At 44.7% G+C, this 14352-nt stretch overlaps 1 protein-coding gene across 1 annotated transcript; it reads right to left on the bottom strand.

The window, feature by feature from the left end:
- Window positions 1-1834: 1834 nt before the first annotated feature.
- armc1 (armadillo repeat containing 1) lies at window positions 1835-14072 on the bottom strand. Its single transcript, XM_012816260.3, has 7 exons — window positions 13825-14072; window positions 12187-12395; window positions 10909-11000; window positions 8148-8337; window positions 7090-7206; window positions 6525-6599; window positions 1835-4470 (listed from the first exon to the last, which is right to left on the bottom strand). Exons 2-7 carry the CDS (start codon window positions 12346-12348, stop codon window positions 4279-4281), a joined length of 828 nt encoding a protein of 275 aa, XP_012671714.1. The 5' UTR covers window positions 12349-12395; window positions 13825-14072; the 3' UTR covers window positions 1835-4278.
- Window positions 14073-14352: the final 280 nt, after the last annotated feature.

Below are 14352 nucleotides of genomic sequence, written 5' to 3' on the forward strand. Positions count from 1 at the left end.
CACAAGGCTCCTTCCTGAAAAGCACATTGTATTAGTGAAGAGTGTGTTATGTTAGGTCATAAGCTGACTCTGTGTGCTTGGATATTGGCTGAATACTTTGTTCATGGCTGACTCACACCCCCTAGAGGGGAACTGAAGAAAATAGTTAAGTCAAATGACAAGACTGCATGGGGTTGGTGTTATGTTAGCTAGACCAGGTATTATAGACCCCAATGCAATAATACATATTTGCTTTATATGGGGTTTGAGTTCAGGGACTTGTGTACAAGTGTGTACAAGTCAGATGGATTTCCAGAGCAACAGATTATGTTTGCTGTTTGCTTTTGGATGCTGATAAATTTAACATAATTACAGCAACTTACAACAATGCATTAATCTAGGTGTGGATAGTATATGTAGGATATTACAGTACAGAGTACAAGTCAAGGCAAGTAAATAAGAACTCATGCAATCTATGAATACCAGCAGATATGTATTAAGTGGGCCTTTGACAATGAGGGCAAGTATCATCTCTTATACGCTTTTCTTTCTAGGCCGGGAAAAGCGATCTGGGCATGATCCAGTACCTGTGAATAGATAACATGGCAGTAGAGCTATTGATTTACCTACTGCAAGACAATACTGTAAATGAGTCAGGTACCCAGGTAGATAAAACAGAGCTAATTTAAATATTCACTTTATCCTCTACTCCCACATTCTCATACTCATGACACTGTGACAGAGATGCGCGGTCACATGTTTTCTGCAATGATAAGCATACCATTTCTGCACCTCCTGAAATGAGGTCAATTATGAGCAAGCCCATCTTGGCTGACCTGTGCGAGAACAACACTGTACTAATCCCATCTCAAATGTGCTTACTCTTGTTGTTTTCTCTTCTCCTCTCCCCTCTCGTCTTCTTCAGCAACATGTCACGCACAGGCCACGCAGTCATCACACCGAACCGAGGCACTGTAATGTGACGAGTGGCCAGGCCGGGTGCTGTGGCGTGCGTACGGACGGTGGTGACAGGGGCTGCTGTCGCTGGCAGACTTGCCAGCAGATGCCCCAGCGATCGGCCACGGCTGTTACCACTACTGCTGCTGCTGCTGCCACTCTGGCTCCTGGCTCTCGGCTCCAGGCTCCGCAGCTGGCCTCCTGTGCATCGCAGCTTTCCCACAAGACCAAGATCCAGCACTGGAGGCCAGGCAGAGGGTGGAGAGGAGAGGGGTGGGTTGGGGTGAGAGGAGGCACCCTAGGGGTGTTAATACTTTCTGTCGTAAGGAAAACAGATTCTCTCCCTCTGTCACTCACACTCACACACACATACAATCACTCCCTCTTTCTTTTAACTCTATGGGTTGCCATGGTGCTAGGTGGCAGATGCCAGCGTCCGGGAGCCAAGCCTTTGGGTGCTGATGTGGCAGCGTGGCAGAGCAGAGGGAGGGAGCGGGCTGCCTGGTGCCACCCAGCCGTCAGAACCAGTCAGCAGCAGCACCAGAGCCAAGCAGGCCAGACAGAAAAAACCCAGTCCAGGAAAGCTAACTCTACAGTCACCATAGGATTTCAGTTGTCAAGCCCTACCACATGCGGCACCTGGTGAGGCTTCATTCATCTATACCAGGTGTTACGTTTCTGAAGAGGGATATACTTGGGATACTTGTCTATGGATAAAATACTCCTGCTGTAACATTTGATGAAAATATTACATCTATTCAAGTTCAGCTTAGTTTAACAGAGTTTTTCCATTTCAAATTCAAATCAAAAAATGTATTTTGTTTTGGTTTGGAGTGTATAATGTACTAGTGCACCGAATACACATCACATACACAAAAAAATGACATCATACAGTTTCTTTCAATTTATTTATATTTTAATAACTTGTCATTATTGTGAACAGGCAACAGTTGTTTGTGACCTGAAATACTTCACATAGCAGATATACACTGTACATGAGAAGCTAGTTTACTATTTGGAGTTTTTGCTACCCTTTCTTGTTCTGCCTTCCTACTTAACTGTGAGAAATGAATGTGTTAATTAAAAAGAAAAGGAAGAAAAAGAATCAATAAAGAGGAAATGTTCAAGTAAAGATAACAACAGTACACAAGGGGTGTAACAAACAAAAACAAAAAATCAACTGTACATTATTTAAGTTAAGAAGTGAACTGAATCCTCTCGTTAAATATAATACTGAAGGATTACTGTTTTAATGATGTTGATCGCAGGCAACATTTTGGAAGGATGGTGTGCAAAATTGGCCTCAGTCAGATTTCACAATTCATATCAGTCCACATAATATGGCATTGCAATCCGTTTCATTCAAAACTGCATGGAACTGGATTGGTCTGCCTTGCATTAAAATGCGCTTAATTCCCAACCTCTCTTTAAAAAACTAGAAAATGGAGAGAAGAGAGTTGAAAAGGAAGGATAAATCTTCATGACCAGTCTCAGAATCCGCTCTAGCTTCAAACTCTTTTAGGGGTAGAACGTTTGTACAGGCTGGTAGCCATTCCAGTTACTAGGGGGTTCCCTAGGGGGAATTGTGAGGGGCAAATAATCGATAAAATGTTATGATAACAGCGACGAAGAAGAAAGTCTGATGAGAGGTGAGTGACAGTGGTGTGACCTTAGACCTTCAACCATTAACCTTTAACACTTGTGTACACTACAAGCGTGTTCATACAAGCACCCCTGATTTTGTTTGCTTGTTTGTTTGTGTCCTGCAAGAGCTCAGATATGCACGTGTGGTCTCTCGGTGGGCAAAAACCAATAAGGACACTGCTGGTCAGGAAAGAGCCGATGCCAAAGGATGTGGGTTCAGGACTGACCAGCTGCAGAGAGAATGGTGATCAGGTACCAGGCAGAGCAGATTTTGGCAAAGCAAGTAGCAATCTCAATCTTGCTGGAAGGCTCTGCATTATGACTAGTTTGGTGTGATCTACTTTGTCTTGTGGGGTAAAGGTGACTAAGAAAGAGGACGCTAGTGTGTATTTCTCATCATAACTACAGGGTTTAAGCAATCACAGCAGTGCCTAGCATTCTCACCCATTTGGTTAGGTAGTGTTGAGGCTATTTATATATATATATATATATATATATATATCTCTCTCTTCAGGTTTCGCATGAACTACTTCTCCTTTTACTGCTTGTCACAAGGCATAACAGTAGACTATGATGTGTTGCTGAACAGCCTAGTCCCTCACGATTTCCCTTTTCTGAGCGAAGCTAGCGAGGTATTTAGTGTCTGCTCCACAACAAACCAGGTAGTCGCCTCTGCTGGTGTTCACAGAGCTCCTGGTATGGAAGGAACCTGCTAAGATTAAGAGGCTTACGAACAACGAAGAGTGGATTCCGTGAATTCATAGCTAACAAATGACGATCAAAGAAGATGTGCATTTGTTTGAGTGGGGGGGGGGGGGGGGGGGGGGGTTCTTTTCTTCAGAAGGCTTCAAAAGTGTCAGTGAAAAAAAAAAGAAAATAATCTTAAAAACAAAACAGGATATAAATGCAGGAGTAGCAAAAAAAAAAACACAATCACTCACACACCCATGTAATGATAAATATTATGAAGGAGGGAAAAAGTCATAAAAAAATTACAGCATGCTTTGAAGAGGCTTAAACGGTAGAGGAAAGAAGCAAATTGTCATGATCAAATACTCTCTAAAAAGAGAGGAAGTTTCAGGCTAACAGTAAAGGATGAGGGGGAGGGGGCGTGGAGTAGAGAACTCCTGTGTTTAGAAAGAGAGAAACAAAACATCTTCTGTCCATGCCAGGCCAGACCTGCAGTCAGCCCAAGCCAAGTCACAAGAACACACTAGGAGATGCCATGGGTAACCCTGCATTTGGTATCAGAAAGATGGACCCATAAAAGAGAAAGCAGGGGGGGAATAAAAAAAATGAACCGTTAAAAACTGACTGAAAAAGAAAAAAAACAAGAAGTGATGTCAGAGGGCTAAGATGAGAAGCCCATTCCGAGCGTGGCGTCTGTCCCTTGTATGGCTTTTGTGGTGAGTTGGCCAGGTAGCAGCACTAGCAGGGTCATCTGGAGAGCTACTTGGAGGGACACTATCGTACACAGCCCGCTGCGGCTTCTGTTGTTGTTATTGTTATTGTTGCTGCTGCTGTTGTTGTTGTTTGGAGCTCTTCTATACACAGTTATGGTTATTGCAAAAATAAAATTGCACTTGGCAGTCCGGCACCCCCTGGAGGGCAGGTGTGGGTATACGGGGTAAGAGGAGGGGTGGGGTGGGGGGGACGAGGAGGAAGGGGTGGGGGGTGGGGAGGGCTTTAGAGCACAGGTCACCAGTAGAAGGAGCGCGACAGGAAGTTGGCGGCCGTGTTCAACCAGCCTGCACCGTCCTGCATGGAGCCCAGGCGTGACATGGCCTTGTGAGGCTCCTGGGATGGGCTCTCGTCCTCGGGCAGGTAGTCTGGCAGCTCGGTGTTCTCCTCCACCACCACGTCCGAGCCCTCCTGAAGAGGCAGCATCACCTGGGCGGAGGAGAGAGTGAACAGGGCAGGAGATGAGCTCACATGGATGGCGTGAACTAATCCTCACACACAAAAGCCAGGCAAATTCTGAAGCTAGCCCAAAAAAAACAATACGCTCAAGCCTCCATAGTTATTTTCCAAAGAGGGTTCATTTCATTTAGATATGCAGACTACCTCTAACATATAGAACAGTCAACCTTTTTTCACTTTAGATATTTTAAACCTAATTCCAGGGACAATCAACTGTTACATCTCTGATGAACTGATTGATGGTAAGAAGGGGACGTATGATATTAACTATCTGTGTGTGAAAAGGGTCCTACTTTAGACAGTGAGGCTTTGGGACACTTCATCCCAACACTCACAAATATGACCTGTCCAGACAGCCATTTTTAACAAAAATTATGCTAGACAAAGGATGCAAACCTGCATCTTTATCATGTAATTCTATAGCCTATAGTTATAAACCACACAGCCACTGAAAGCTGAACCGTTATAGAAAAAGTAAAACCACCATCACCATAACTACTGAGCAAGATGGCCAATACAGTACATTCAAGCTCAGAAAACATGCCATAAAAGACAATCAACTCTGCCATCTGCTGGTGAAAGAAGGAACTACACCAACTGAAAGAAGGGGGTACTGATGAATAGCTACTGATGACCATTTCAGGCCATAGCTTTACACCTTGAGGTAGCAAATGCCCTTCAAGCCCCACCAGGGAAGACAGGCCTCATAATTACCATACTGGCTCTTCTTATCAACATTTGTGTGTGTGTGTGTGTGTGTGTGTGTGTGTGTGTGTGTGTGTGTGCGCGCGCAGAACTAAGTCCTGGCGGTGGTGGATGCTGATCCACTGCTCCAGGGTCAGAGGAGAAGAGGATCATGGGAGTGGTCATATGACTGGATGAGTGAGTGAGAGACCCAGTGAGTAACTTGTGTGAAGGGGTAAGCCAGTCTTGTAGTGTGTGTGTGTGTGTGTGTGTGTGTGTGTGTGTGTATATGTATGTGTGTGTGTGTTTGAGTCACAGAGTGTGTGTGTGAGAGCCTGTGTTGAGAGTTTGTGTGCATATGTGTGTGTTTGTGCGTGCATGCGGGAGCTGGTATTGAGAGTTCATGTGAGTGTGTCAGTCAGTGAGTCAGCGTGTGTGTGTGGGTGTGTGTGTGTGTGTGTGTGTGTGTGTGTGTGTGTGTGTGTGTAATTTAGTCAGTGAGTGCTTGTTTGTGTGTGTGTGTGTGCGCAGTATGTGTGAGTGTGTGTGTGTGATGAGTGAGTGAGTGAGTGAGCGTGTGTGTGTGTGTGTGTGTGTGTGTGTGTGTGTGTGTGTGTGTGTGTGTGTGTGTGTTGGGAAGCCAGTCGCAGTTCCTGGGGCAGACAGGCATCACCAGCCCCCACACGTCAGGCCGCATCACCCTCGCCCCACTTTAAGCCCCCACTGCCAGACACCACCGCCAGCACTGAGGCCTGGCCTCTCCACACTGCCTCACGACAGCAGGAGATCCACTGCTCTCCCACACATCCAGGAGGGGCCAACACAAGGACCCAACATGAGGAGCATTACTGAACTCATTAAACTCACTGTCTGAACACATTTTTCACCTAGTGTTATATCCTCTGGAAGCTAAGGGGAGAGGTAATTTGTGTGCCGTCTTTCAGACTAAATTCATTCCTTCATTTGTGCATTTTTTACTTTTAACTGTCTGGTAATGATGCACAAAAGCATCACACTGCTCCCCACATCCACATTTTATGTGCAGCGACTTGGCATTTACGTATAATCCGCTGTCACAAGCATGTACCCAAACATTTCCAAAGCTCTAAGCGGGCCTCTAGCTAGCAACCTCTCACGGATTTATAACACTGCAGCCCGGGAAAAGAATATGAACGTAGAGCACGTTATGTTACAAGTGGTCCACCTTAATCCGTCCCGACTCCAATATTAAACCAGTACCCTCAAGCCTCCGTCATAGCCACCTTAACCTGAGCAACATTTGGCTATGGGCTACTGGTCCAGTGGGTTCATGGTCTGAGTGCTCAGAACATTTGACTCACCTCAGCTCCATCCTCCTTCTTCACCACCTGGTGGGCCTTCATCACTTTGGTTGAGTTTATGGCTGTTCCTAGGGCCTGAAGCAGAGAAGCAGAAGGACGAGACGTGGTTAGGACATTACTCCAAACTCACTGCAGTCTCCCTTACTTGTTCCGCTAAGGTTTCACTGATCTCCTACAGCCTGTATACATCACAGACCACAGCATCAGCACAATTCATTACACAATCAAAGCAGTTCAGGTTACTATCAAAGAGGTTCTTGATACTATGAAGGCAGTCCCACTCCAGGGGACAGGTGTTCGAGCATTAGCGTCAGTCAGTTAGCTTCGACTAGTTTGGTGCCAACTCCTTGGTTTCCCATAGGCTGGTTGAAATCATGCACGAGCGTGGCCAATCAGCTTAGGGGTGCTCATTCTCCTGGTCTTGAGTAGCTAGCGTAGCACTGGCCATTGGCATGTGAGTGGTAATCGGTGTCTCATCTCCCTGAGTTTCCTTCAGTGTAGTTTGTGTCCTTCCACAGAACGCTAACTAAGCTTCTATGCAATGTGAGATATAAAAGTGTGTCACCTCAGCCTTCAGGTCGGAGCGGATCCGCACCACGCATCTCTTGACAGCCATCTGGAAGGTGAAGCTGATGACCCCTTTGATCTTCAGAAGAGCCTCCTCACACAGGCTGCGCCGGGCCTGAGAGACGACACAATTACAACACACACAGGACCAAAAGACAGACAGACACACACACACACACACACACACACACACACAGTTTATATAAGCACACTTATTATGGGAGTCCATTTTGTTTAACAAAGTCTCACACGTCCACACACACACACACACACAGGTGCTTGCGGTATTGGTAGACAGTAATGTTGACATTACCTTTGTACACATTACAACCAACAGCGACCCCCCCCCATTCTCTCGAACAGAGTGAATCTGAGACAGATGCAGCTGTAATGTCACCTGGCTAGGTGCTGCTGCCCTGTGGCGCATGGCTCAGGTCAAATCTGCACCCCATGCTGTTTGATTCGTGGCATTTACACCTTTTCCCCGCCCCACCACACACACACATATACACACACACACACACCATGCTCTAGACCGTGTTAAACAGAAGGTCAACATCATGGACGACAAGCCAACCAAGCTGTAGACCAACACGCTAACAGCTTAGTTCATGGATTCAGTTAGACAGGAATCAGCATTTGTAAAGGATGACCCATTCTATAACATGACTAAGCTCATCATACACAACGTGTAATGAACTATACGATTATGTACAGAGAGCATCACCAAAGAACGACTTAAAACAGCTATAGAGAGATACATTGCCAAAATCATGGGCTACATGCCAGTTCAGCTGTAGACCAATATGCTAACCACGATTAGCTAATGTGTTCAGTTACCCAGGATCCCTTTATATAAAAAAAAAGTACATAGTGCATAACATTTGATGAACATATCATTGGATTTTATGTACAGTGTGCTTAGTTAACGTCATCACAGACACCACATCCACCAAATATTATCCGAGCAGGTGCGTCCCTCTTTATCTTCAGGAATCTCTTAACATCTCGTCTCCGGGGAAGCTGTGGAAGTGGGGAACAAAGGGAGACACTAACCGAGTCGTCTAGGCCGTCGATCTGCAGTACCACGGTTTTGGCCCGTTTGTTGGTGCCCCCGAGGAAGAACTGTGCCTTACGCCTGCAGGAGGCGGCGGCCTCGGCCTCCTCGGCCTCCGACTTGCTGGCGTTCTGGAGGATCTCGTAGATCTCAGACGCCAGCAGCTTGGTCTCCCCTGGCGTTGTGCCTCTGAACACAAACAACAGCTAGCCTTTAGTCCACATGCGTTTCATGAGATTAGTGGATATTTAGTTTCCCCATTTACAACCAAATCAAATATTATATTGTGTGAGGAATTTGTCAACTCAGACATGGATGATACAGTTATTCATTCATGTTATTCAGAATTTTGAAAACATTTATTGAAAACATTTACATTTGAATCAACTTGTTTTTTTTTCTAAATGATGGAATGAAATCACCCATGAAACCATGACAACCACAAGTAATTCTTCATGGTGTTATAACCTGCATTCTTTTAATGTTTTGAAACATTTTTCCCTCATGGTCACTCAGGCGTGTCTGTGCTGTATCTCTGCTCATCATGGCTGATCTTTCAAAAGGTCGTCTCTGCAGAGACCAGGGGACAATAAAACTACATTGTATGTGCGTGTGTGTGTGTGTGTGGCCTGGGACTGCCCAGTATGGGGGCATAGAGAGAGCTAGCCAGCCAGACAGCGCTGTCTCCTGCTAACCTTTGCAGTGTAAAAATAAAACCACCATATACATGTCCGGACATTTCGCATGCTTCACCTAGTTTCCACATGGCTTTCACATATCAGCCATTTTTAATTCACAGCTACGTGTCAATCAACCCTCAACATTAATACTACATGTCAACGCCAGAGCATCTATCTAAAAATAAGAGACCAGGAACTAATTAGGGATGGTGAGAGGAAAAGAGAGAGGGGGGAGGGGGGCGTAGAAGCTCCCAGCATGAGGTTGCTGTCTCTGGTCGAGTGACCCTTTTGTTCCGAGGGGGTTAGGAGACTCAGCACCTCTTTGCCATCACCATACGAGGTCACTTTTGACACGGGGACCCCGCGTGGGCCCTCGTATATGGGCCACGTCAGACGGCCATCACTCAGACGGCGCTACAGGAGTTGACATCTGCTCTCTGGTATTGCCCGGCCTCCTGCCCCCCTCACAGCCAGCCAGCCAGCCAGGCATGAGGGACTCCTGCCCGTGCAAAAGACCCCGGGGCACACTGCAGGGCACGCCTACTGTATTGCATATTTACATGCCACCCATGCCATACAGGAGCAGTATAGCTTCCAGTTCTTTTTTTTACACTCAGAGGCGTATTGGAGCCTCATTCAAGGTTACAGTTGTCTTTTAAATCTTCAGTTCCACTTGCCTATATACTTTTAAGCACTGAACAAACACACTCACTAAGAGTAATGTGTTCACAAAAAGTATAGTACTGCACAGTCCAGATGAGTGTAACAGGGATGTTTTAGTTGTGGATTAAAAAAGACAAAAAGTGAAAAAGTGAAAGTGAAGCTTCTTTGAGTCTTAATCTGAAGCCTCAAATGACCCCTACTCAAAGTCAGAGTGTCTGGAGTCGAAACACAGAGAGCCTGAGAGACTCCAGGGCACTTCTTTGACAGGCGTCACAGTAACCAAAATGACTGGCAGTTCCAGGGGCCACTAGAGGAGGAGGAGGCTGGCTGGAGGAGGAGGGGGGAAATCATGGCGCATTCTGCCCACCTCTGGCAGTTTTCTGCGTGATCTCTCATGATAAACAGCAGTCACTTACTGTCAAAGTGCCCTGGGACCATAACACTCGACACAGCCCCCAAACACCCTCCTGTGGACCTAACACCCCTAAATTTAACAAACCTTGTGGAGAAGCCTCAGAATAAGACAACAGTGTGTTTTTAGCTGCTGTAATCACTTATACCAAACGCCACTTCATCTGATGAAACTGGACGAGCATGCTCTTGACAATAGCAACCATTCTTGGGTTGTTAAGATGGTATACAGTGCAAATCTACCATAATGCCCTCAGCTAATTAGAGACATTATGGTGGAGCGCAATAAACAGTTAAATGTTTTTAAGATACGGGTGAAAATCTGAGCCAATGCAAAACTGACAACAGTATAGACCGAATGAACCAGTTCTAGTACGTTGCCTTCACATAAAGCTCAAGTGGTTTATCAGACCCCTGGTGTGCTGAAGAATTAGTCCGGTTTAAAAGAACATAAGTTTGAACTTTCTTTTTACATGTTGGAACAGCTCAGTTCATTTCCATCTAAGGTGGCCCATTTCATGTTAATCTCACAAAATCCAAAGACGGTTGCGGTGGTATACAGGGTTCTGTCCAGAGGAAAAGTTTTTAAATGAACGAGGGGCTATCCTGTCCTTAATTACACTATTTGCCTGGCAAAGTATGCAAATCTCACACATTAAATCAAACCGCTCAGCAGACCTCTGCACGACAGCCACGTGAAGCAAAAAATGCACATTTCTGCATGCACTAGCAAGCTGCCCGTTATTGTCACAATACATCTTGCAAAAAGAGCACATTTTACATTATCAGCCCCATTCAAATTCACAATGAATCAACTCTGTTGTGACAGCACAGCCACAGTCAGCCCCTTAACCACTGAAGATATGTGCCTACAACACATAATCCAGAAGACGAAAGTGAGGAGGATTGGTGCTTGGGTTATTTTCCCCCTCTCCCACCCTGAAAAATAAATAAAAATGCCACGCATGCGGTTGTGCCGTGTCGGTTCTGAGTCGGGCGAACTCACTTCTGCATGACGTTCTGCAGGCTCAGCATCATCCCCAGCTCCCCCTTCATCTTCTCTCGGTTGGCCCGACATTCTGCCAGGTAGCGCACCGCCTGCAAGGACAAGGACACAGCCGGCCATTATGGCTCTTAAGTCAGACAAACAAACACAACCACGTCCAGCTGCAGCCAGAGCTGTGTTTACACAACTAAGACCAAGTGTACAGAGACCAGACCTATGGGAATGTATGTGCAAGGGCCCTTCACTACAAGGAAGGACAAAGATGAAGGACCTTGTATGTCTCTGTAGTGAAAGACTAATGGGGTTGAGGATAGTAATTCATAACTAACAGAAAAGCTTAATAGGATTGCATCACACATCAGAGTAACAAGTCTGTCCTTCTGTGATAATGTTGGTGGAGAAGGGAAGATAACAGCTTACAAGCCTATGGGAATGTAAAATCCAGTCCTACAGCAGAAAAACTAAATGAATAGCTCTTTCTAGTTCTACAGAAACTGAGGACACTAGGATACTGTTCACACATCACAGGCCTACATGGAGGGATTTGATGGGATTTTTTACAGCTTAAAAATCTGTCCGTTCTCCCCGGCTGCAATAAAAGAACAGGGCAGACGACAGATGTCTCCACTTTGTCTCGTTCCTCAGAGACTGCTGGGGAAAAGGCCACAGTGTTAATGTCTATGTGGCATGCGCAGTGGGGAGCATGGTACACTGGACGTCACTATAAGCCATTCTGACAGCACTAGACAGTGGGGGGTGCCAAATCACATCTGGGACTGCCACTAATGAGGAAGCTGACGAATTTTCTATCTATAAGGTTTTTGATTCAAAAAAATGATTTACCTGAGCCCTTCAACAGCAATGTGTTGGAGCAGCCCAAGGAAGATATGAATGGAGAACATGTCAGACTTCACACTTTAGTGTAGTAAGGAATAGTACAGTTCAGTAGTATAATAATTTAATATAAAGTAGGATAGTGGGGGGAAAAGTCTTCTTCAATTATTTTCCTTACTAACTAATCTAAACTATCTAAAGGGTAGGGCATGCTAGTGGTTTCATTGGGTCAACTCTTTGTACACCTGCACAGTTGGGGCATGGAAATGGCTAGTATGCATATAACAGGAGTTCAATGACAAAGCACTGACAGAAGTGGTATAAATGAAAGCATGAACAGAATAACTAGAGATACAACTGACTAAATGTAAATGTAAAAGAAATTAACAGATATGTCTTGTCATTGTTTTCCTGATCTAGGGTTAGACCAAAAAAATGACTCACTAATAACGCTGAGTAGACCACTTGTGGGTTGGGGTGGTCCATAAACAAAATAAGACCGGGAAGGCATCCTTGATCCTCTACAATTGCACGCCTGTTCATGGGGTCAGCTGCCAGGTCCCGTAACTGGTTGACCACAGCCAACGCGCTTGGCTCCCCACTCATGGTGATGCCACACCGAGGGCCATGCACCAATGACTGCAGATCTTACACTAGGAAGAAAGATAAGTGTTCATGAAATTTAGCAAGATTTCAAGTACAAAAGTATAGTAGCACTCTCACAGCATAAAATATATGAGATATTAATTAATGGGGTTTAACAATAAGGTTGATTGAAAGCAGCAATACGGAGTTCTGTTCCAAAACTAGTAAGCTAACTATCTAAAAGGCATACAAAAAACCTTGCACCACCAACAGCCCAGCTGACACTGATATAAGCTTGCCAACACACTAAATGGTGTCATTTGGCAGTATAGCTGGCAATGTCATGCGTGTTTAAGCTTTTCTTCCATTTTTGCAGGGGGTTCCAGCCTGTTACACAGAACTACATCTTGGATGGCTAGTGGGGAAGACACAGGTGTTTATCTGCCCTTCACATGACCATATGCTATCAAAATTAATTTGAGGATGGTACCAAAACTAGTTGCCTATAAAACCACACCTCAAAAAGTGTCAATTGTTGCATAGTGTTACTTTAAAGTACATTTCTATTGTAGAAGGTTGTTCAGAAGTATGACAAATGACAAGAGTTAGGAAGTGTCGTTCGCAAAATGATCAAGCCACTTCAACTGATAAAGCTATCATTTTCTATGGGACAAAACATTGATTTGAAACAATATTGATTTTACAACAAACGTTATCCTATGATTTCCAAGTTCCAGTTTACGTGGCATTTGTCGAAACCGAATAGCCGGATTCTTGACATAACGAGCAAAACGGTAAAACCATGAACACAATAATATCACTTTATGACAGCTTTCCCCTTCCACATGTCATGAATAACCAAGAAACATTAGTTAATATCACCAAAGTGCACTTGAAGTCCGCCTCTGTGGTGTAACACAGGGGAGAGATCGAAAGAAAGGCCAAATTGGATCTGTGGGCCTTGTTAGCCAGCTATCATAGCTAAATAATGTTAGCTAGCTGACCAGCTAGCAGTTGCCACCTCTCTATAACTATTAACTTTTGAAAAGCCTTTAATTGCGGTTAAAGACAATATCATCAGACACAAAACTAATGCAGGAGTAGTCCTTACGTAGCATGGTAAGTTGTCGTTTGTTGTTAAAATATAGACTGAAAGAAAGATGCATGTTAGCCTACTGGCCTCTGAGGTATCGCTAAATCCTCAGCACTGATGTCATTGTCAACACAACCATCATGGACCAATCCCGTTTCATTGAAATAAAAATAAATTAATCCACTGTACAAATGAAGTATTCATCTACCAGTTATAACTGCAAATAAAATCATGACCGAGTTAACAGGCCATGGTGGCCTACTTGACAAATCACCTTGTGTCCGGAATGTAGTGGCATTTAGCAACCCACACATAACCTTTAACACGCCCAGGACAGACAGACAACACACTGCTTGCAGGAATGAGCTAGCAGATAGCTAAAGCTAACGTTAGCTAACGTTTACCTCTCTTTAAATGTCTCTCCCTTCTTCCAGAAGTCCACTGTGTCAATTTCAATATGAAATAGATTTGACTCTTAAGACTCAAACAAAGCAAGGTATACCCTGGCAAACAAACATTAACACCAAATACATACAGACGATTTTGGAGCTATGCTGTTTGACTTGTATTTTACCCTCATGAAGCTCACAGGCAGTAAAGAGCTCACCCTGTTTCGCTAGCCTAGCTGCGCTGTGTTTGGCTATTTGCTACCCCCTAACTTTAGCGACACTGATTGGTCAAATTCATTCACAGCGACATACTAGAGGCCATTGGGGAGGATTGTTACTAAAAAAAAAAAAAGGCTAATATACGGGGTGCGGGTAGTTTTTGGACATTCGTTTTGCAGCTGGTGTAAACGTGTTTTGCAATACCTTAACTTAATTAGTATGATGAAGGTGTTCTTATGGACTATACTTATATTGCTAAGCTGCTTAATGTCTACGGTACACAAAGAAAAGCCTAAAGCGCATGATATGCCAGCGAAGCACCAG

This window comes from Clupea harengus, chromosome 17, assembly GCF_900700415.2.
Source record: "Clupea harengus chromosome 17, Ch_v2.0.2, whole genome shotgun sequence".
Taxonomy (NCBI): Eukaryota; Metazoa; Chordata; class Actinopteri; order Clupeiformes; family Clupeidae; genus Clupea; species Clupea harengus.

Excerpts from the sequence above, each read along its gene's own strand:
- armc1 (XM_012816260.3), bottom strand. The coding sequence starts at position 12,348 with ATGAGTGGGGAGCCAAGCGCGTTGGCTGTGGTCAACCAGTTACGGGAC. Across the intron at positions 8,338-10,908 it reads CTGCAGAACGTCATGCAGAA|AGGCACAACGCCAGGGGAGA; the intron begins GTGAGTTCGCCC and ends GTTTGTGTTCAG. Across the intron at positions 4,471-6,524 it reads AGAAGGAGGATGGAGCTGAG|GTGATGCTGCCTCTTCAGGA; the intron begins GTGAGTCAAATG and ends TCCTCCGCCCAG.